General features: G+C 30.9%; 1 protein-coding gene across 1 annotated transcript; it reads left to right on the forward strand.

Moving 5' to 3' along the window:
- The first annotated feature begins 223 nt into the window (after positions 1–223).
- Positions 224–2,303, forward strand: LOC133319168 (uncharacterized). The gene is made up of 2 exons (XM_061522600.1): positions 224–869; positions 1,147–2,303. Exons 1-2 carry the CDS (start codon positions 224–226, stop codon positions 1,302–1,304), a joined length of 804 nt encoding a protein of 267 aa, XP_061378584.1. The 3' UTR covers positions 1,305–2,303.
- Positions 2,304–25,580: the final 23,277 nt, after the last annotated feature.

Here is a 25,580-nt window from a genome sequence, read left to right on the forward strand (position 1 = left end):
GAGTAACGTGACTCCGGAATGCAGAACATGCCTATATAAGGGATGCAACGTAGAGACGGACTTTGATAGTTTTATATAATTATAATAATACATATTATGTAGCGATATATTTGTAATAACTAGATAATTAGTGTTAAGGTATTCATATTATTTTTGTATAACTTCAAAATACGTAATTAGTAATAATGAATTTTAGTAATATGTATAAATTTTATATTTTGATATGGCAGATGATTTAAAAATATTGTGCCAAGAGTTAAAATTTATTAAAGAATACTTAAGGAAAATTGGTCCTGAGCGTAGAAAGGGTAACATTTACATTGTTAAGTTAAGCGAAGCAAATAGTTTGTATAGCCAATATTTAACATTAAATTCTTATTTGCAAAAAGAAGTAAATTGTGGTAATGTTAGTGCTAGCGATAGTGAATTGATTGTCGATTACTCACAGCAATTTCTTTCATTGTATAAAGATATTGTTAGATACTCTTCAACGTCATCCGATTCGAAAGAATTTATTAGTAATTCAGGTCAGACTATAGAAACTATAAACATGGAAAAATTTGATTTTAAGGTTGCTCTGAGTTTGTTACCGGTTATGAATGACGACTTATCTGTAACTAAACAATTAATAGATTCCGTTGAATATTATGAAACCACCCTTACTGCCGATTCTAAGCCCCAATTAATAAATTTTGTGTTAAAAAATCGTTTATCGCAATCAGCAAAACTTAAATTACATCCAAGCTATTCTAGTATTTCAGACTTAATTCATGATATGAAAAAAGAGCTTTTGCCGAAAAAATCTGCTACGGCCATCCAAACACGATTGCTGAATTTTAAGCAGAATGAGTTGACCATCGAAGAATACGGTAAGCAAATCACTGAAATGTTTGTTGACTTAACTATTTCACAGGCAGATAACGACCCAGAGACTTATAAGGTGCTTAAGCCCTTAAATGAAAAGCAAGCAATCAAACGATTTGCTGATGGACTGCGAAATCATAGAACCGGGACTATTATTACAGCACGTAACTTTACATCTTTAAAAGACGCTATTCAATCTGCATTAGATGAGGAGTTGCCATCCACTTCTAATTCCAATTTAATGAGCATAAATAAAAAAGTTTCCTGTTTTCGAAATTCCAGGGGACGTTATAATTACCGAGGTAATCAATATCGAGGGTACCGTGCCCATCCACAGCACGGCGGTGGTATGCGCAGAGGCCAACAACCAACGTGGCGTGGCACACAACGAGGTAGATCATGGCGTGGTAATTCCCGCCCGTACCAGAATAGAGGTATGAAAAATAAAAACAATAGCTTAAACGCTGGGCAAAATCAAAGTTATGTAAACATCATCGATCGAAATAATTCACAGTCCCAACCCACCCCATCTGTTGATAATAATAATCAGTTTTTTCGTGAGTAAAGGTCATATATTTTCATGTAACAATCATTCGCGTTTAGTTCAATTTACTTTTAACAATTGTTTTGCATCACATTGTTTAATTGACACCGGCGCATCAATTTCTGCGCTAGAATCGAAACTTGTTTATAATTATAACATTCCATTCCATAAAGAGAAATGTGAGTTTAGCGGAATTGGAGGTAGTGTTGAAGCAATTGGATATGTCTTTCTTAATTTGGAAGTGCCCCAAGGATCTTTTAAACATAAATTCTTTGTATTTGATACTCTACCTACTAAAGTTTCTGCTATAATTGGCGATGACTTTTGCAAAAAGTATGCGGCGGTAATTGATTATGAAAACAATTATTTTTCATTGATTAATTCAAATAATGATCGAATTTATTTACCTACTTTTAGTAATATTAATAATGAGGTTTTGTATATTCCGTCGCGATCGGAATCTATACATTTTATAAATACTGATATGAAAGATGATTGTGTGGTATGTTCGAAAGAGTTATCGGAAGGTGTTTACTTAGCCAGTATGTTAGTAAGTCCAATTAGAGGGAAAATACCGATTCGAATAATAAATACAACCGACAGAGATTTTTGTTTGAGTGACGTAAGCCCTAACATTTATAGTACGAGTGAGTATAATATATGTATGTTTGGAAAATCGAATAAGAATTCGGAACGCGTAAAAAAATTATTTTCTGTTTTAAAATTACACGAATATCTTAAGGGGGAAGAACAGGTATCAATCGAAAACATATGTGCGAAATACTGTGATATCTTTTATTTACCCGGAGACAGCTTGACTGTGACTGATATCTATAAACATACAATTACATTAAAACCCAATGTAGATCCAGTTTATGTAAAACCATACAGATTACCCCATTCTCAAAAAGTAGAAATAAAAAGGCAATTAGATAAAATGTTAAATCAAGGAATAATTGAACCGTGTAAGAGCGAATGGTCAAGTCCCATTCTACTAGTGCCTAAAAAATCGGAAAGGAACGATAAAAAATGGAGATTAGTAATCGATTATCGTAAATTAAATAATTCCATAGTTGATGATAAGTTTCCTTTGCCGAATATTACAGAAATACTCGACTCTCTTTCAGGTTGTATATATTATACACATTTAGACTTAAATCAAGGTTTCTATAATGTAGAATTAGATCCAAATAGCCGTAGGTATACAGCATTCTGTTCTGGTCAATACCAGATGACCAGAATGCCAATGGGTCTTAAAACCAGTCCCAGCTCTTTCTCTAGAATGATGAATATGGCTATGGCAGGCTTAACATTTGAAAAATGTTTTATTTACCTTGATGACATCATAATTTTTGGTAGAAATTTAGCAGATCACAATAAAAATTTAACGGAAGTATTTGAACGATTAAAACAAGTTAATTTAAAGCTAAACCCCGATAAGTGTACATTTTTAAAAAAGGAATTACTGTATTTGGGTCATGTTGTATCTGGAGATGGTGTTTTACCGGATCCTGATAAAATCAAAGTCTTACAAAATTATCCTATTCCTACTAATACAGGCGAGGTAAAACGCTTTGTAGCATTCGCGAACTTTTATCGTAAATTTATTCGAAATTTTGCAGAGAAAGCTTTTTATTTAAATAAATTATGCCGTAAAAATGTACAATTTCATTGGAGTGACGAGTGTCAACATTCATTTAATTCATTAAAGCAAGATATGATGTCACCTCCGTTACTGCAATACCCAGATTTTTCTGAAAGTAACCAATTTGTAGTTCAAACGGATGCATCAGGTTACGCTATAGGAGCCGTACTGTCCAATAAAAATGGTAAACCTATAGCATATGCTAGCCGAACTTTAAATAGAGCGGAGAAAAACTACCCAACAATCGAAAAAGAATTATTAGCGATTGTATGGGCTGTTAAACACTTCCGGCCTTATTTATACGGACGTTCTTTCAAAATTTATACGGACCACAAACCTCTCATTTATCTTTTTAACATGAAAGATCCTTCGAGTAGGTTATTGAAATTTAGACTTGCTCTCGAAGAATACGATTATATAGTAGAGTATGTAAGAGGAAGTGAAAATTCCGCCGCAGATGCTTTATCTAGAATACGTATTACATCGAAAGACTTAAAAGATATGAGTGAGTGTAGTTTGAATGTGTTGACTAGAGCTCAGAAGAAAAGGATGGAAGAGGAGCATAGTATGTCAGGGATGAACAATGATTCTTTGTGTGATAGTGTGAATACTGACGATTGGCTTGATCACCCAAGAGTCGTAGAGATACACAACAAACCGAAGATACCGATAGAATTAAGATTTATCAACAAAAGTAATTTACAAAAATTACGAAAGGACAATGAAATCGCATGCGAATCTAGAACTTTTATATACGTTTTAAAGAAAATGACAATTTATATAAATCCAGCTATTCGATCACAATTATCGCGAGGCGAATTTGTGAGGGAGCTGTCTGATTTTTGTAAAAAAATAAATATTAACGAAGTATACTTCATGAAATGTAAAGAAAAAAATAAATTTATAGAGCAAGTAATAAATGAAATTAATAGTATTGAAAATTGGCCCGGTCCAAGAATTATTGTGTTAAATGAAATTGAAAGAATTGACAACAAAGACGACCAAAGAGTAATATTAAATGATTTTCATCTCCTCCCCACTAGTGGCCACGCGGGTATTAAGAGGATGTTGAATAACATTAAAAAATATTACTTTTGGCCAGGTATCGAACGAGATATAACAGCATTTGTGAGACGCTGTGACAAATGCCAGAAACAAAAGTATTCTATACCCGTTAGGGAGCCTATGACTGTAACTTCTACAGCTCAATCTCCCTTCGAAAAAATTTTCTTAGATATTGTAGGACCTTTAGATAGAGATAGTAATAATTATTCACATATATTAACACTCCAATGTGAGTTATCTAAATACGTAGAAGCATATCCGTTAGTTTCTAAGAGTTCAGTTGAAGTTGCACAGGCATTCGTAAATAACTTCATTCTTCGACATGGAATACCCAAGGAAATAGCCACAGATCGAGGTACCGAGTTTATGTCTACAGTAATGAAAGAGGTATGTAGTTTATTAAAAATTAAAAAATTAAATTCCACAGCATACCATCATGAGAGCATCGGCGCTTTAGAAAATTCCCATAAGAGTTTAGGAGCATTTTTACGCATACAGACTGACAACCACTCCGAGTCTTGGAGTTCCTGGCTACCCTTTTGGTGTTTCTCGTATAATACTTCCGTTCACCGTGAAACAAAATATACCCCATTCGAGTTAGTTTATGGCAAAAAAATGTACTTTACCTAGTAACTTAACAAAAACCGTAGAACCCCTCTATAATTACGATGATTATCCATTAGAATTAAAATATCGCCTACAAACCTCACAAAAAAAAGCAAGAGAAAATCTTATAAATAGTAAAATTGTTCGAAAATCAAAATATGATACTAAAATGAACCCTATAACTTTTAAAATCAATGATTTGATATTAGTTAAAGAAGAAACAGGCAACAAACTCAGCGCAATTTATTCCGATCCATATTTAGTTATTAAGGATTGTTCACCAAATGTTGAAATATTGAAAGATGGAAAAAATTATGTGATTCACAAAAATCGAACGAAATTGTATTACCCTTAAAATATACGTAAAAAATTATAATATGATATGTATACACATTGTAGTTCATTTTTTTTGTAATTATAATAATAGTCTTAAGTTTTTATTATGATTTCTTTAATTTTGTACCTATGTCAATAATATGATGATTTAAATACTGTTTTAACATAAAAAAAAAGAAATATATGCAATTCTTTTTTTTTTCTTTGAGAGGGAAGGTGTGGTATCTATCTAGATATACACATGTTTAGTGCCATCATAATATAAAACCCACACCAGTAACGTTAATAAAGTAGTCTTATATCAACATTCGGGCGTTTCATTTCCCTCGTCCTTATAGGTGTGCATGAGGGATTGGTGCATTTGGGATGGGAGAAGACCTTAGAGAAAGTGTACGAACTTTACTGGTTCTATAAGATGACCAAGTACGTTAGAAAGTTCTGTGACAATTGCATCACATACAGAATTTCAAAGTCGCAATCTGGCAAAACACAGGCCAAGCTTCACTCTATCCCAAAGATAGCGATCCCTTGGCATACTTTACACATAGATGCCACTGGGAAGCTTAGCGAAAAAAGTGATAGTAAGGAGTAGGTTTTTGTAGTTATCGATGCTTTCACTAAGTTTGTTTTGCTCCACCATACCTTACATATCGATGCGACTAGTAGTATAAAGGCAGTTAAAGCTAGAATCTCTTTGTTTGGTGCGCCTACACGAATCGTTGCAGACCAGGGCAGATGCTTTGCCAGCAAAGATTTTAAAGAGTACTGCGATTCTGCTAACATTAAACTACACCTTATTGCCGCTGGTAGTTCTCGGGCAAACGGGCAGGTCGAACGTACAATGAGCACTCTTAAGGGGATGCTTACTGCCGCCGAGACTAGTAAACGGTCGTGGCAGGAAGCTTTGCCAGATGTACAACTAGCACTAAACTGTTCACAACACAGAGTCACGGGGTTAAGTCCTCTGGAATTGGTTATTGTCAAGGTTGTTAGGCCAGTAGACATTTTGTTAGCTAGTGATGTAGAGCCCGAAGTCGATCTGATTGTTGTACGAGATCAGACAATAGAGAATATAACTAGAAATGCCCAGTATGATAAGATACGGTTTGATGATAGACTCCGTAGGATGCCTGGACCAGACTGACGACTATGACTCTGACGATGACTTTGCTGTGCTATCTACTAGTTCTCGTTAAAACTGTAAAATTAGCGATATGTTATAATGTCGGATGCTGGGATGGTTGTTCAGGGCATGTTCGGACACCAGCTCGGTTATCCATGTGTTGTCGGATGCTAAAAGGAGGTTGTCCATGGCTTGTTCGGACGCCGACCTGATAATCCTGATATTGTCGGATGCTGTAAGGGTGTCCATGGCTTGTTCGGACGCCGTTCAGTTATCCTGGTATAATAACTTTATGTAAGGTTGTCCATGGCTTGTTCGGACGCCGACCTGATTATCCTGATGTTGTCGGATGCTGTAAGGATGTCCATGGCTTGTTCGGACTCCGTTCAGTTATCCAGGTATAATAACTTTATATGAGGTTGTCCATGGCTTGTTCGGACGCCGACCTGATTATCCTGATGTTGTCGGATGCTGTAAGGATGTCCATGGCTTGTTCGGACTCCGTTCAGTTATCCAGGTATAATAACTTTATATGAGGTTGTCCATGGCTTGTTCGGACGCCGAATTGAGTACCCGCGTATATTATAATCGAAAATGATGTTCATTATTTGATTATTAGTATTCTGAATCATAGTTTACTTAAGTTAAATTTGATTGCTAATTTATGGTTGTACTTTGGTTGTTGTAATAATTTTGCTTTATAAAAGAGGATTAGTTGTTTTCTGTTTGCCATAAAATAATTAAGACTATTCCGAGTTCTTTATTTGTGCCAGGTTGGCCGAGTGGAAATTTTTATCTACTGCAGAACCTTTTCTATTTTCAGATACATCACACGAGGACGTGTGAGATGTCACGATGGCCGTGTCGGAGCGTCAGAATTAATTATGATTTTATTTCCATTTTATTTTACAAATTATTACGAATTAGCTGGCAACGTCAAGCAGTTAGCTTGAGTGAGGTCACCCCGGTGTCGGTTTTGACGTTGGACAACTGACAGAGAAAAAAGGGAATGTCACCGACATTTTTGGAATGGATGAACTCGCTGCGTTACCAACTAAATCTTGTTCCATCGTTCACTATGTCTGATAACGAGCTATCTTCTGATCCTCCGTTATATATATATATATATATATATATATATATATATATATATAGTCGACTAGGCTTGTTAAATTATATTTTCGTCTGGTGTACAGAATGTGGGAATTGAAAGCCAAACCAATCTGCAGACGTCAAAACTGAATTTCAGAATTCAATTTATGTCAAGTTTGAGAAATCGTCAAGAAATCTTTTAATATTCAATTGAATTTTACGAAAGTATGAATTGTTTATCTAGTGCTTTACTGGAGCTGATTAATATAGATCTTTGACCATCGTGTATTTTTTATATCAAAATATAAATGTTAAAATATGCTTGGTTAGCATACAAACATGAAAAAAAAATGTGCACGTAAATATTATAGTAAGTAAAGTAAGCCAATGTGACATAAAACAAGGCTTGAATCTCAATATAGAAAGGATTTAAAGCTTAACCCACTTTACTGCTCCAATACGGATTGATGGGTTACATATTGTAGAAAATTGCGCAGGATGTAAAAACTAGACTAGCTAAAATAAGTATTAACTTATAACATATTAGCTTATTCTGAAATTGAATCAAAAACCATAATAGATAGTTTGGAATTATTTAAAAAAAAAACTACTTTTTTAAATGAAACTAGTATTATTCGGATTTACTACAAAGCAACCGTGATCACGGGCACACCTCGTCTGCCCGTCACCTCGTCTCGTTGCTGCAAAGTAACCGAAACGTCGGGATTATGTAGTTTTTTAAATAATAAAATCCGCGTAGTAAATCCGAATAATACTAGTTTCATTTAAATGAATACTCGCGAAAATCTTAGATCTCATTAAACTACTTTTTTTATTATAAATATCTAAGATGAAAATTGTTGATTTAAATAAAACTGCTATGTTCGTATATACAAAGCGTTTATGCATATTCAGCTCGTCTTCCCGTGATAACGGCTTCTGCAAGGGAACCGAAACGTTGAGAATATGTAGTTTTTAAAAACAATAAAAAACACGTAATATATCAAGAATATTAGTTTTATTGAACTCATAGATGTCTTTAAAATTATTGATTATAAAATTCAAACTACTAGGGGTTTATAAAATAAGATATACTTTTCGTTGTATCGAATATTACTGAAGTATTCTTTGTTAGAAAAAACTTTGAAAATGTTTATGTTAGTAATGTGTTTTGCAACAATTAACTTTCTAGACTTTTACTTTAGCAGTCACATAATTAATGAAGCTGAATTCATTGGCCACTTATTTACATAGCCAATTATGCTCTGACTATTAAATTGATCTGAAGAAAAACGCCTTTTAAGGTAACTCCACTTATACAAATACTCATTTAAATAAAAAACCAATATTTTAAATTAAATTTATTAAGAATTTTCTATATATTTTTTCTTCATTTTTAATGTACGTTAAGTTATGTCTAGATTAAATATTAGATGCTATATTTTGTGAAAGCTTTTCATTCCTAGAATAGTTCACTATTGATTACAATGTAGTGCTCAAAGCGTTAATATTTTATTCCAAAGGGCTTGTAAATTGAGATTTAACTTATGCTTTAAACTAAAATCAACAAAAGCATTACAAAAATATATAAATATAATATTTATCAATTAATTTGTTATCCTGATTATTCATTAAAACATAATTATCTGATTAATTACTTGTGTAATATGATGTATCATATTTCCATAAATACATAGTCACTACGGTGAAATAAATATGTATCTGGTTTCATATCAAATACGTATGAAAGTCAATATCCGATTATTTATGAAATTCAAACCCAGACCACTCTACATGTTCGACGTCAAAAATTCGTTAAGAAGCGATCGTTCAACATGATTTCGTTTACACATGTCAATATCATCGTAAATCCGAAGACGATTGAATCATCGTAATTTAATTTATCTTCGTAAAATTTTATTAAAGTTGATAATGAAAGTAAAGTGAAGTTTTGACATTTATAAATTTCACTCTCAGATACGCGGTTTTATATACGAATGAGGTTTGATTATTTCGGGTTGTTGTTTTAAGCGTTTCCTGTATTATCATAACCCGGTAAGCATTTTTGTGTATTCCACTTCACTTCACCTCATTTTTATAACGTAGATTATATCATATTATTATTGTTACAATAGAAAGCAGTAAATTTTATTTATTATTTTCATTTCATTTTATTGATACATCCTGTCATGATAAACGAAAGTCAGGTGCTTTAATGTGTTATTAGAAATACGAGTACATGTATAATGTATATCTTTCCCTGGTAATAACTTAAGAATAAGTTTTATAGACTTTGCCATAAAAATAATAACTAGAAGGATTGGAAATCATATTTTATGTAATTAATATCAACTCCAATAACAAAATAATTACACAGCACTGCTGTCATTTCTGATTATTGATTTTTTTAATCTGCGTCTTCCGGTTTGCATCGTGCCATTTTCAGTTTCCCATTCCTAAATCTTCGTATTGCAGCGTTAACGTAGGTTACTAAATGAGAAAGTTGAAACGCTTATATATTGTAACGATACAGACCTGTGCTATGCATTGTTACGAGAAAAATCTTATTTATCAATTTAATTCACATTTGAAATATTTTGTTGCATACTCGTCGTAATTTTACAATCGTCGCTTGTTTAGTTCAACTAATTCGGTTAATCTAAGAACACTCATGACGTTAGTTTTCACTGGGCTCGGGTCGATTCTGATGTTCCCAATAATTCTAGTAATATTATCCTTATTAATTTGCGTTTTCTTGACCATTGTTTCTCCTTTTAGTTCTCTATCGTACCGGGTTTCCTGTATCGACTCATGTTGTGTTTCTCGCTACATTTATCTGTTTATATTTTGGAACGGCATAATTTTCCAAACACTAAATATAAAGTCGTTAGTTTTGATAACTCTTTTGAATACTCCTAGAGTTTTGTTTGCCATTATTGTAAAGGAATATTTTTTTATTATGTATTTCAATCCTTTAAGTTGTGTTTACTCGTTTTCCTTACCTCTTTTCTTTATGGTTATAAATACGAGGAGTCTCTTAGGTCCACCTCCGAGAGTTGTCATGTCGCTGTCGATACTGCGGTTTCTTGTCATTTCGATTTTATTAATCCTAGTAATATATTCCTACCTATTGGATGAACGCCTGGATTTTGGAAACAAAGATTCATCTCAGGGTATCTCAATAGGATTGCAAAATTGTATAGTGTGTTTTACCATTAATAATGAGACGAAACCTCTCAGCATTCCATGGATTCACCGTCGGGGTGCCGGGTCCATGGCATTGCAGGGAGAGGAGCTTCAACAGTGCCTGGGACTTGCGACCCAGAGTTAGGTTTAAGGTGCCCCTATGTAAAACTATAATATTCCAGTTATTGTCCCGTATTTGATCTTTAGAGTCGAATATAATTTATATAGTATTTATCGATTGAGGGACGTTTTCCTCTAAAAGGTATAAATCCTTAATTTTTATTTTATATGGAATAAATGGTTAATTCTTCCCATTCTACATTAGAATAACATCAATCCTAGAAGGTTTTTAGTTCTTACTAATTATTTAGTCCAAGATCATAATTCTGTAATTCTGTTTCAAGGGTGACTTATGATCATTCTCCGGCTTTTTCAAATCTGACGTCGTTTAACTTCCAGAAAGTACCGCCTTGAGAAGTTTCTCCAGGCACAACGTGTTTCGCGTGAACACCGTGCATTGACTTGCTTTGCTCTGGCTTATGGTTTAAGTCAACTAGTCCCAGAACACACTCGAGTCCCTGATGTTGAGGACCATACCTCCTCTTTGTTGGATCTTCTGCTGACCACTACACACCACACTACACCACTGGTCAATTCTTCAAGGCCTCCTAGAGCCACGTGTTCTTAGACTAGCAACCAATTTTACCCTCTATATAATCATATTGCCAGTGGCAAATAATTGTTAAATATCTAAGAACTAGTAAGAGATCAAATAGTTTTTTATGAAATTAATAACAAATAACTGACAAATAACCACCGCTGAGTGAAGTTGTGTAGTTTGTAAATTATAATTAATCTTGTAAGTGCGTTAAATAAAGGACTGAATTTGTATAGAAATAAAATATTTTTTTTATTCTATTAAATCAAACTATTTATTACAATTATTCTTGATGATCATAAAGATGAATAAAATGAGGAATCACTTATTTAATTACAGAATTGATCTCATCACAGAGAACTTATTACAATTTAGTAATTGCCTCAATCTAACCTAATTCTTTTTACTATAATGATAAACAATGATAATAAAAATTTGTGCAAACTAATAAGGCCATAAGTTTTTTGAACGGAGTATTAGGTATACTAAATAGTTTGCAAATCAAAAAGAAATGTAAGGTGTATGTATGTCTTAAGGTGTAGTATTGCAAATAATCAACATAGAATTAAATTTCTTATTCATTAATGAAAAGCATGGTCATCATCAAAACATTATCTCACACGAAACATAATAAAAAACATTATTTCTTGTGAACTTATTTCTACAAATAAAAATCGACGAGAATAAATAATCATGAAATAAAATGTATTCATAATTTTGTTTTTATAAAAATATATCTTAGATATTTTTAATTGACCGATTGATATTACATACTTTTGTCTCATAAATATACCTGAAACGAACATGAACACAAAGTTGTTAAAACAGCCATTCAAAGCAAGCACTAAATTGACTACTTCAAATAGACATGACTTTGTTTTTAACCGGACTGAACTGAGCCAGCAATACTGGCAAGGTTGTTTGGTTAATTCTGTTACATGGGCAGACCTATATATGTTCCAATTAACTTTTAATAACACGGTTTGATCTAATTGTGGACAGGTATATATTGTATTTCAGTCAACTGGTCTAGTTGTTGATTAAATTTTACAAACCTGACAAGGAATTTAACCTTCATATAGTTTATTTAAAAATGAAACAACTATTTTGTATATATTGTACTTATTAAAGAAAAATTATTACCAAAAAATTTCTCTTAAACTCATATTTTTCTCTATATATAAAAGATAGAGTCATCAAAAGTGTGATATCACTTTACCTTATCACATGTAAAATTCTGTTGCTTTCATAATTATAAGGTATGATAAAAAAACATTAAGAGTTAAAAAAAAATCGATTAGATATTTTTCAAAAAGTCGCGCGTCAGAGATAATTGGGTTTAATTCAAACACAAATGATATTTTAACTGAATTCAAATTCACGAATGAATTTCTATCGTATTGGCGTTAAACGGAAATATAGAAGCGATTTGAATGAATTATGAGGGAATCCACAGATATTGGTCCGGCGAAATACATATTATATTATGTATGATTCGAGTATTTGAGGTTCACAATTAATTGGTGAGATTATTGGAAGAAAAATAGTTGAGTCGTAATACAATATAATCACATTTCTTACTTATATTCAACATTTTCATAAGTAATATTAAAATTTTCTTGATATTGATTTTCCTGGATGATGATGATGATGGATGAAGGATATTTGAGGAAATAAAAAAATACTTTTTCTTATTCTTTTTTGATATCATGGTAACAGTTACCCATTTAACGTCATTAAAATGAATTCATTTAATTTATTTATTTATTTCATAGATTTCATAGGTTTTTTTATTACTTTCACCTTTATATAATTTATTTAATTATTAATAAGTTATATACAGAAGAAAGATTATCTTTATTAGTATTAATAAAAAAAATATTTATCATGATATATGATGAATAAATTTTATAGGATACAAAGATTAAATCCATACAATGAAAACAGTGGACGGTCGTTGTAGAGTCCGCTCCGAAAATGTAAATTGGGTTTCGAGTAGTTTTATGTTTCGAGTAAAAATATACAGAAATAGTACGAAATGGACCCAAATTGTTGCGCTGAAACTGGCCGGAAACCCTTCCGGGGAACCGGGTTCTAGTAGGTCGAGTTGTCCTCCAGATTGTGGGGAAAATACTCTAGACAAATTTATAACGTATATAAACAGTGATAGGCGTTTATTTATGGCAAATGATATTATGCCGTTTCGTATGCCGTCTAATATGCCATTCAGTATGAGTTTTGAATTTCACCTTTGACTGACTAACTAAAGCTATAAGCTTTTTAGTCTTGTCGAAAGGAACCGTCTATCATGTCGAACAGTCGCTATTGCTCGTTTTCAAGATTGTCCCCTGTTTCTAGTTCAGAAGTGGATGGCATGCTTTACTTGGCCAGAACGTCGGTCAGGGAGAGTGATTTGCATATCTATGCTTCCGAAATATACAAATAATGTTTGGTGTTTTCTTTAGGATAGCGTCCTGTAAGCATATCGTTTAAAGAAAGACATTTTATGATAGTGGTCGTCCCGACCCGAAAATAAGGAGAACGATAGTGGAGTTTGTCTCAAAAGTGCTTTTGAAAACATGTCTGATGGAAGAATATTGCTTATCCATTGGCCCTGTTATGCACTAAAAATCAACCTTTTGTCAAGGCTTTTACTGAAATGGTGCAAAGGATTTGATTAATTGTTGTGGAGGAGCTTGTTTGTGTATTATATGTTATATATGAGTATATTAATATCATTTACCGACATTATAATCACAGCACAAAAAAAACTTTTCGTGACACAAAATAATAGTTTGGTGTACCGTTACTAACTAATCTGCGATTGTGCCTACTCGACGTAACCGAATTTCTTTCATGACTCCTCCTTGATCTGGAGTGCTTACGAACAAAATTCCAACGACTATTTTACGGTAATTTAAAATGGAAACCCTTTATCTAGCATTAATTTGGGCATATTCTCTGCACGGGTGAGAGAACTTAGTTAGCTTGCAGAGATGTCAGTCTGATACAGTCTAACGATTTTCGTCTTGGTATTTGCTGCTGCCTGTATGTTACACTCGTCGTCTACTCCACCCTGTCAGGCTGATCGGAAGGCCGTTTAAAACAGAACTTCTTCTCGTTGAATGGAATGATCGTACAGCTGTTTGAAGGTAATCACACGACTAAAACTTTTACGTAATTAAAAGGTATTAAATCTGCTGTGAAATTCAACAAATAGAAGATTGTACATGATTTTGTAAACACTTTTCTGTCTTAAAAGATACTTTAATGGGTAACAAAGATAATAAGTACTGAATTAACAAAAACCATATAACGGTTAATTTTTGTTACATGTGGATTAATAATTAAATGCGTAAAAGTATTTCTAAAGAAAGGTGACTATAGTTAGTATATATTATTATGAATTGCATTTTTGAATGCAGAGAATATTTTTATTCAACTATTTATCAAATTAAATGAAACCTAAAAAGAGCCAAGAAAAGCAATCGCCCCAACTTCTTTGATCTCAAAGATCAATATAAACTTTTTTTTTTATTACAGCGGTGCAAAAGTATATCAAGAGAAGAGAATATTTTTATAAAAATGTATGGCCTTTGAATAAAGCGATATGGAACTTAATTTTGGACAGAGAACATCAATAAGATTCTTGAAACAGAGACAAGTGATGCTTTTAAAATTATTAATTGTATAAATAAAAACCAGGATTCTTATGAACTCCAATCTAACGAAGCAATTAAAATAAACGAACTAGCTCTACACAATAATACTTTGAACAGAAATATAACTTAAATTTAAATTGAAATAATTAATATCGTGGTCTCTGCAATTTTATAATAAATTGGTTTTCTTTACGCTAATGATGCATTCTGATAATCCGCTTCCCATTGAGATTAAAGGAATTAACAGATTATCGGAAAATTTATTATAAGTCTGATAAAATATAAACGATATTGTACACAGTACAAATAATTACATTAGTAATTATTGAAAATTTTATGTTTTTATCTTATTAACGGGAATACAATTATTTAGTCAAAATGTTTTGAATAATTCTATCGTACTTTATATATTTTTATATTCTTATATTTATGGTAATAAATTATACTATGTCAATGAATTACTTTACATCTAGTTATATGGTTTCCATGAATCGATTTTAACATAAAAAGTTGGCTTAATCAAGGTTAGTCAGATGATTTCCATAACATCTTATATCCGAGTATTATAAACAGTGAACTATTTATTCATATCGTTGAGTCGGGTAACAAATTCGAATGTTCAATGTTCATAATAAAATAAGTGACGGTTTAGAATAACGATAAATTTATTTGTATAAATAATAATAGCAATTCATGAATATATTGAGCTTGTAATTAAAAATTAATAGACTGAAACCGAATTAAATAAAATGAAACAAGATAAGATGACAATAATCTTCAGTCTAATGTCGTCAAATGTGAGACAGTGATTAAATTTCATTTAAACGAACTAGTTTATTGCCTGTATATTATTAGATTTCGAATAGTACATTTCTGTATTGCGTATTCTAACTGCAGCTTTGGCATACCAAGATATAAATTCTTCATAACGCTAACTTTAATTATTAAAGAATACTAAGAAATGTTAAATTGAAACATCTGCGATGCTATTCCTGAAATCGTTTTAAATTAAACTATATTTTCAGGTCAAGTTGACTTATACTGAATAATTTACTGGGCACAGAACATTAAAAGTGAAGCTATTTCTGTGATATAATAAAAATAGGGTAATCAATTATGAAGAACTAAATTGGAACTGTGAGTAGAATTATTAAATTTCTCCAGTTTAAGCATATACTTGATAATAAAAGTGTTCTAAATGAACTATTCAGTAAAAGCCTATTTAATTTTGCTCTGAAGATATTCAAATTGAAGTCCCAGGAAATACAGACGTTGTCAAACTGTTCCAATCCTTTGGTGTGTGCATGAAGGACGAGAAAGTTTACCGCTTTGTTGGGAAACAAGGAATGCATACAAGAAGATAAACATTTAATTTATCTGACAAAAGTCTTTAAATTATATTTATCCAATTTAACAAATAATGTAGTTTTATTAATCGTTTACTTAAGATTGAGAACTGAATATTATAATTCAGTAACTTGGAATAAAATACTGTAAAAAGTAATTAAAGATTATATCTCTCAATTCACATCTGTATCGTGTGTATAATGACCAGGTTATGTGTTAGTAATTACAATCAACTCACCAAATAATTTAATATTTCACATTGATTCAATTAAATATGTTCTTAAAAAGATCTTCGATTCATTTGCAGTTATTTTTCAAGAATTCCTTAGACGGTTGGCTGTATACAATTTATTTCGTCCTTATGAACGGACTACAAAACAACTTTTGAATTTAATTTTCACTATAAAGCAGCAGTAAAGATATTGAAGGACCTATTATTGTTTTGTTTGAATGGAGTAAGTTATTTAATTAAATTAATTCAATTTAATTTCGTCTCGAAGCTTACAATGCTAAATGAGAATCTCCTAATATTATTTTAATAAGTGAATTATTCACTGTACTTTAAGGATCGGGAACGTTTAACAGTAATTGTTGCTGAGCTTTAAATATTTTCAAATTATTTTATTTTATGTATAAAACTGAAATGATACAACTATATTAATTAATCAACTAGTAAGTACAATAGCTTGACTGATGTCGCTACAATCATAATGTTAATTTCATAAGAAAAAGTAACATTTTTATTGCATGCCTCTTTTGGTAGTTTATTATATATAATAAAAAAAAATCAAATCTAAAAATCCAGAAAGGCTTTTATGGCTAGAATTTTTCTTCCTTTTTCCCTAAAGTTAAAGTAAAAAAAAATATATCCGCATTACTTCCATAACACGACCAGCTAAAGACTTCTAGAGTAAAAAAAAACGACTTCTAAAAATAAACGACTCGTAGAGTCTAGGCCATAATACATATTTAACTCCCGATTAAGGAACCTTTTCTATGTTTATGTGCGTACCTTTAAGGATATATGCTACCAGGGATGTGATATTTTGGAATTATCTTTCAAATCTATGATACATCCAATAAGCTTACTTGTATAATTTTTATTTAGATTCAGAAATTTTAGTACAACTTATATAACATCAAAAATATGTTATAAAATATATTATGTATAATGTTTGTTAGTTATCAAAGTTCTGAAATTCTCATTAGCACTACCCTTATCGTATTAAAAGAATCTATTTATAACGGTAAATACGTGTGTGTTAAATTAGATTGTTTTTTTTGAATCCATTTAATATAGGAATTTTCATTTAATTTCTTGTTCTTTAATGGACTCAATTAATCACAAAAGCTCTTTGCTAACTCCGAAATATAATTTTCATAATCTCACTACAAAAGAATATACATCTACCCTCATAATAATTGTAAAGTAAAATAATCTACATAATTATTTTGTTTAATGAAGCAGTCTTATAATTACTACTTCTTACTTATAACACTAATATTTTATAGTTAGGTATATAGATACCTGCGTGTGTTCATGTTGTAATCGGATGTTTCTGAGCTTTTTGTTATATCATTCTCTTATACCTGCCGCCTTTTAAATCTCACTATCAATATAGTTCATTTTAATTACAAAATCTGTAAACAAATATAAAGTTAATATTTGTATGGATATTGTTCCGTAAATAAATCGTCCAAAACAATTATATAGTGAAATAAATATTAGTAATGTTTGCATAATTTGCATATTTATTTGGTTTTGGTTTGAATTAAATAACTATTTTTATTGAGACGAATTTAATTTATTTGAAGTCACCGAAGCCAAGTCAAGCAAAGGAATTATCTAGTCATAAAATAAAAATGCGTATCATCGGAAAACCTTAGTTTTATATTAGATTATTGTCCGGGGCCTTGTCATGTTGTTTCGAATCTAGCAGGTGGAGTTATATGCAATTGTTTCTAACCAGCTTACTCTACAATATACCATATTTTGGTACCCTGTTATGCCAGCATAGCCAAGGCATAACTTTATTGTACAACAACAGTGTAAGTTATCAAATCCTGACGCTGAGCCATCGGTGGGAATGAGAAAAGGGTTTAAATACTTTCAGTCTAGAGTCAATGGCTGACTTAAAGGTGTACTTACTACCTTAGAAAATAATGAATTATAACACTTAATTGTAACTTGAATGTAGTTTTAAGTTTACTTGATTTTTTTTGCATCCTTTGTTGCAACTAAACGTAATTACCCTTTTCTATGACTATCTTGGTGTAGTAAATAGTAATAAAACTAAGATTTGACCTGATGTAAATATTTTATGTAAATATAAACTTATGTCCAAAAATTCGAATTTCTTGGCTATTATCGTTACAACTATTATCAGATTATTTTAAAGCTATTCATTTAAAAAATCACACCTAATTTTTAAATAAATTGAAGCAAGCACATTGAATTTAATTTCAAAGTTAGTTTAGGAAAGCTTTTAACGAAGTCGATGTCTTACTTTTCTCTCTTTAAAGTTTACCTTAACTTAAAATAAATGTATCCGAAAAAGAGAAAATAACAGTTTTAAATTTTGTTTTATTTTCACTGTGGACAATAATTTTTCCTGACATTGTTTTAAAAATACAGTGTCAAAAATAGTTTACAGAAATATCTTTTATTATCTTATATCGAAGTAGGAAATCTAAATTACCCTTTTTGTATTCCTTACTTAGAACAATTAAATAAAAACATTTTATATATTTTCTAACGAAAAAATCAACAACTTCTATTTCAATGATTTATCCAAAAAATATTATTAGAGATTTGTGGATCCTTCTTGCTCTTTCACATAAAATATATCAAAGGGGTTTCAATAAAAACTTTTAATGTTGTAACTTAAAAATTAAAGGAACATAAACTTTAAAAAAATCCGATGCAGTTTCCTATTGCATGAAGTTTATATGTTGTATGTAGTCACATGTGACGCTGCCAGTCGCTTGCCATATCTATTTTAATTAAGTATTCATCATTAATTTTTATTTGAATCCAATCCCGGAGTCCGTGAGACGACTTTTGGGTATATTAAAGTGATATACCAAATAAAGTTATTGTAGGTGTAACATTATTTCCCTCTGGATTTCGCCTCAGAAAGAACTTTTACCAACTGTCACAACTGTTTGGTAAACGCTCTGAACAATAAGCCGCATTACACTGACAGTATTGCACGAAGTGTTGATTTATGTATTTACATATTTGATTGCCTATTTGTCGAATAAAAGATACATATGCGGGATATGTCCTGCTCAAACTGTCTTAATAATATTTTTAATAAAATAATGGAAACTTTATTTGCTGGCTGCATTCACTTTTGTAAGTTTTTATTTAAGGAATTTATAATGCAAATGATCTGTGACTAGTTTAAAATGTTAAAATAAAGTCTCTACGACTCTTTCTACTTAAAATGTCAGAGGATAGACACTCTCCAAATTTTACCGTAGATGTAATAGAAATAAGTAGCCTTGATAAACATTTTTGAATGTAATCGTGTACTTTTTAATGCTAGATTGAAAAGTTACATATCATCAATATGGATTCTCAAATTTACCCTACTAAATTGGAACTAATCTATAAAAAAGTTAGATGTAGGTAAACGTTTTTTTTGTGCGTCGTGAGCCGAGTTGCTTTTTTGAATGACAATAAAACTATGACTTTCAAAATTAATAAAGTATTTAGCCGAGTTTATCCAATATTTAATGTTTTGTTGATTTGGACATATGGGGATTTATGCTTTGTAGAACTAAGTACTTTTTTTCAAGATGTCTGGTATTTGATTAGATATTGAACATTAAAAACACTTTGAAACGTGTTAAACGATTGAGCATGTGCTTTGAGTTTTGCTGTACATTCGTCGTAAATTTGTTAACAAGTCTTCTTTATTTTTTTGTTTACTAATTTTAGAATGATTAATAATTGTTATTAGAAACGCTATGGTGAAAAGGTATGATATGTTTTTGATGTCAAAGTTTTCAAAATTCAGCTACAGCCTCTAATACCATTTACTAGAACTTTTACTTTAAATATCTACCAAATTATCATCAGACTTGTTTAACGCTATAGTAAGCTAGTAAGTTACATAGTGGAGTGTGCAAAGAAGAGTCTACGTCACATTAATATTGCAAATATAAATCGTTAACCATTACGGAAAGTAATGTAAAAGCTTTCCGTTAAACCACCAATAGTTGTGAATTCTGTTCTAAGTAGTTGAATGCCCTGGAATCGACACATCAAGACAGACAGTCGATAAAATAAGCTGAAGTTGTATTGTATCCAATACATTCTATATTTCTCATACCTCGTTTCAGCTGAAGCACTTAAATATTTATGGGTTTTGGAAAATTGCTTAAAATGAAGTAATTTAATTTTAATAAAACAGTCTCAATTGAGTTCAGGCAGTTATTGATTCCTTTTTCGTATGCTTTTCGCAATAACATTTATGCCGTTTCGTGAATGGCAAAAATTCAAATATATTATACATGCTCTGATTTTGATATATATAAATATTATGTTATAAATGATAATACATAGTCATTTAAGAAACTTAAAAAAATCCGAAAGGTATAATCCTGGGTTTTTTTTATGTAAAATGTTAGTTGTAAGAAAAACAATGAGTAAAAGATTTTTTAAATTTAGTTATGAAAAACATAATTTATACACATATATAAAACATTTATATTAAAGAAAGAGCACATGCTTCTAAACATACAAGAAATTTGAGTCAACGGAAATTAGTCATGTGTAGTTGAATAAAAATCAGTGTTAAACTACATTCTTACATGCTTCTATTCTTGGAATCAAAATACTTAAAACAACCAAAAAAAAAAGTTACATACAAAAATATGTTGTAGAAATTTGTCTAAGGATACGTACATATAAAAGTTAGTTTTATGGAAATGATTAAAGCTGGCTCCTAGATTTTTTTTTAACATGTGTGAATTAGAACCACGTGATTTTTTTATAAATACAAGCTTTTTTTATAAATATTTTTTTAATGAGATTTGTCTTTTTTGTTGAAGCAATGTTAGTTAAAATAGTATTGAACTGAATTTAATAGAATTCGTAGTAACAAAAGGGGAAATACTGATGAACTTTTCAGCAAAAAGAAAATATTGAAACGGACTGACAGAGTGTTTGGAAATCAAATTGAGCTGAAATTTCCGCACTCTGTATACTTTGAGTGCCCTCTTCCATTTCTGTATTAATTGACACCTATTTTATAGAAAGATTTAGTTTTTATATTAAAGAAATGAAAATAATATTGGTATTACTTTCACTGTGAAATCTAATAAATGATTCCTTACAACGGTTATTTGTTGAAAATTAAAAATATGGTCGTATATTATTATTATTTATATTATAATGTTTACCATCAAAGACTTTTTTAAATATTAATTTAAATGTTTCGCTAAAATAAAAAATGAGTAACAGATTTTAAGACGGCACTTATAGTTAAAAAAGGACGTGTATAACTTATTTTTCTTTTTAAATAACATTTAAAAATTGAAGTTACAAATTATTTATGGTGAGCGATGGGTTTATTCAAAAGTTTTATAATGTGTCTGTAAAAAAACGTAATTTTCTTGATCAAAGTTTGATTGATTTGATATTCTTAACACTTCTTATTTAAAATATGTTCTTAAAATTATTTTGCATATAAATTAAATTTATATTTATTATTGTGGAGAAGAGGCCTTTGCTCAGCAGTGGGCTTCGATAGGCTGATGATGATGATGATGATGATTGTGGAAACTTTATTCGTCGATGTTTAATACATTTCATTTTTTTAAACTTCACCGTATGATTTTCAACAATTAAAAAGTATTGTTTATTAGCACCAACACTATCTATTACTTATATAATGTCCCAAGATTATTAAAATAATATATATATTTGAATAAGTTAATCAACACAATTTTGTAGTCTACCATTTGAAGGATTTTGACGTTTTATTAACGCTTGACTTCTCAATATTTGAACATATTGAAATGACAGTTCACTTATTAAAACGAAGGCAAAAGTGTCGAAATACTTACCACCGAGTTCAAAAATATATAACTTAATAACAGATGCTTCTAAATTTTTATTAAAATATTAAAGAAAGCCGAATTTTATATACTATATTTGTTTATAAAATACAGTGTAGTGATCTCAAGTAATTTTGTATATAACATTGTATTTATTACTAAAAATAAATTATTTTATTTCAACTTGAGATGCAAAAAGTAATGTGTAATATCATACATACATATGTATTTGCTATAAATAACAAATATTTCACAGAGACGAAACCTCTAAGCATTCCATGGATTCACCGTGCTGGTGCCAGGTCCATCGTTGCAGGGAGAGGAGCTTCAACAGTGCCTGGGATTTGCGACCCAGGTGTAGGTTTAAGGGACCCTTATCTAACGAGCGTTAAACGCTCACCTGTACTGTCCAAGCTCCTCTCTCTACCTCATTAAATTTGAAACGAACCTACTAGGGCTGCCTTCGACGCAAGATCCAATAATGAACTGATGTTAGTTCCCGGTGACCCGAGTCTTTTAGCCGGTTGTAGAGAGATGGCTGTTATACCTCTCGCTCCTACTTCTACCACGTACAAACTTACTCCGAATCTATTCTGAGTGAGTTCGTTATAGAGCTCGTAATACTTGTTGACCTTGATGGCACGGTCTGTGAAGATGTTGGTTTCCCAAGAAAACGTGAGCTCTATTATCACAACGCGCTTTAAAATTCACGAATATAAAAATACGTCCGGTCTGGACGCCGTCGCATAAATATCCTTTAGGACTGTATATTGGTTCTCAAACGTATCCATCATCATAATCCAATCCGAAACCGCTTTAATCATAGATTAAGGCTTGACGTTTGATTTTGTAGTGCCTTCTCTTACAAAATCTATTGATCGCTGGTTTGTGGTTATTTCTTTTTTGCGCTCTGGCTACCGCTGCATGCATGATTTCTAAAACCCTATCGTGACGACACTAGTCTTGACTGTTATCCAGGAGTATCCTACATTCCACTAGCAAATGCTTAGCAGTTCCAACTGCCTCCCCGCAGGTGTAGCAGGTTTTTTCGGTACCTTTACCCCTTCTTACATAATTACTCTGGTCTGGGAGAGTCATCTAGAACGCATTGAGATAAAATTTAACCACTGCTGGCGACCAATCATGAATTAAGATGTGCCATTTTAGTTCTAATGGGATGCAAAAATCTCCTATGTGTAGCCACTCATTCTGCATTTCGAATCTCATTGCATAGATCTTATATTTAGAATTCTCGTCTTGCCGAATAAAAGTCTTTAATATTAATATATCCGTATCTTTGGCCTTCTGACTGGATTCTTACCCTGCTCTGTTACTTTGCGCTCCTATCATAAACTGTTTATGGAATTTAAGTCTGGATTCTAAGTCTAGGGCATCTTTGTCTTTTGGGAGTGATGTAACGACGTCATCATGAGATTTTTCCAGAATATGTCTCAATAATGATAAAAAGTAACTACAAATTTTCCGATGGACCTACTGTCAAGTGCTGCATGACATTTTTAATCGTCTTTAATCTGATATAATTTTTATTCTGTTTTTTTTTTATCAATAAATCGTTTGTATTTCGTTCTATCATTGGTATTAAAATCTTAAACATTATTAATTTGCTTTGAACCTGTTTCATTGATCTAAAATTAAAAAAATCTGTCATAGTGTTTTATCACTCAGGTGGTTAAAATAACAACAAAAGAAACGACTCCTGCAAAGGATTCATTCAACCCTTTCTTTATGTCATTTCTTAGTATGTCAATATCTAAATTGTCGACTGTTGATTTATCTTACCAATTTGTAATATTTACAAAAAAAAACCTAAATTTTCTCACTCAGGTCATAGGGGTGGTGGGGGGGGGGGGGGGTTAAATGTGTTGTTTCGTTTAGTAAAGTAATATTAAAGAGATCTACTTATGATACATTCCATGAAAAAAAAAATTGTCTTAATTATTTTTAAAAAAATAATAAAAAATAACTGTGAGCAATATCAACATTATCATAATATTCATTAATTAGCATGCAATTTCATTAATTTCGCCATCCCCTAATTGGATTATAGTTTAAATAGCGTATCATTAAATTTAATGCTATTTATCAACATTATTTCTATTGTGAGCACAACACGTACTTATTTTGTCATAATAGCTGTGCATTATTATGTAATATTACCTTTAGTATCAACGAGAAATCCCAAACATAAATAATAAATATTGTTTAAATAAACCTGTTCAACTTCCAATCAAAAAAAATTTTCACCCGGTTTAGTTTTTAAATATATAAAATAAGTTAATAAAAAACCAAATTGGATTTTTAACCCATGCTTTGAAACAAGAATTATTAAACACTGATCTAATCTAATAAAATAATAAAAATAAGAGTTCACCTCCTTAAAGTGGGAAAATTGAATATATTTTTTCTATTTCTTCCTATTTTATTATGTAACGTGCCGGTTTTCATAAACCTCATATATAAATCTCTCATGACGTATTTCAGCACTCGCGTATGAGGTGCAGATTATTAATCAAAATGTTACCACGGCTTCGAGAAAATAACTCTAGATTCTAATGTGATAGATGAATATCTACATATATAATATTACTTAAAATTTAATATAATATTTTGATAAGGAAATTCTTCTTGACGCTTCGAATTCATAAGATAAAAAAAACCTACCAGACATAAACATCAAAATTTATTAATTTCCGTTTAGCTAACTGCAATTTCAAGTTTCGTTTAAAAGAACAAAATATTTTTTTTATAATTCATAATCAATTAAGTTCTTGTTATGATAATGCTATTTGAAATACTGGTAATAATAATTTACTTCGACTAAGGGTTTTACTCCTGGTTTTACTCCTGTTATAGATTCTTAATTAATTTTTTTTATTAGTTAATTTGTCATTAATATACTCGAGTCGATTGACTAGCTTAAACATTGTTTTACTGACATAAATAGGCTTAATTACAGATATTATAATAATTAAAATAAAGGTTTTAATGTATAATAACTGTTATCTAATTTATTACAATTAAAAATTAGTATTTAAATTATTACTATTTAAAATTCATCATTCACTTGTTTTTTTTTTATTTTAACTTATTGCCACGTCTATCGCATGTTGCCTTACAGCCTGCGACGGAATGGGGTTAAATCAAAATCAAATCAAATTGGCGGTTGCAATGATCAGCTTTACATTTCGTAGGATGTAATCAGAATTAGGATTACATGTACTAAATATAATTATTTGTATGAAGTCTTGCCTATCAATCATATTTCTATAAATATTTTCTATTTAAACTAAAATAATCGACTATCATTAATTGGAAAATAATTACTCTACTTTTAATTATATCCCGTTTTCATAAAACATTAC

The sequence above is a fragment of the Danaus plexippus genome, chromosome 14 (genome assembly GCF_018135715.1).
Source record: "Danaus plexippus chromosome 14, MEX_DaPlex, whole genome shotgun sequence".
NCBI lineage: Eukaryota > Metazoa > Arthropoda > Insecta > Lepidoptera > Nymphalidae > Danaus > Danaus plexippus.

What these genes read in the sequence shown, in the direction of transcription:
- LOC133319168 (XM_061522600.1), top strand. Translation starts at nt 224, where the DNA reads ATGGCAGATGATTTAAAAATATTGTGCCAAGAGTTAAAATTTATTAAA. An exon ending in GTTGACCATCGAAGAATACG is followed by an intron (nt 870 to 1,146) that starts GTAAGCAAATCA and finishes TCGAAATTCCAG; the next exon opens with GGGACGTTATAATTACCGAG.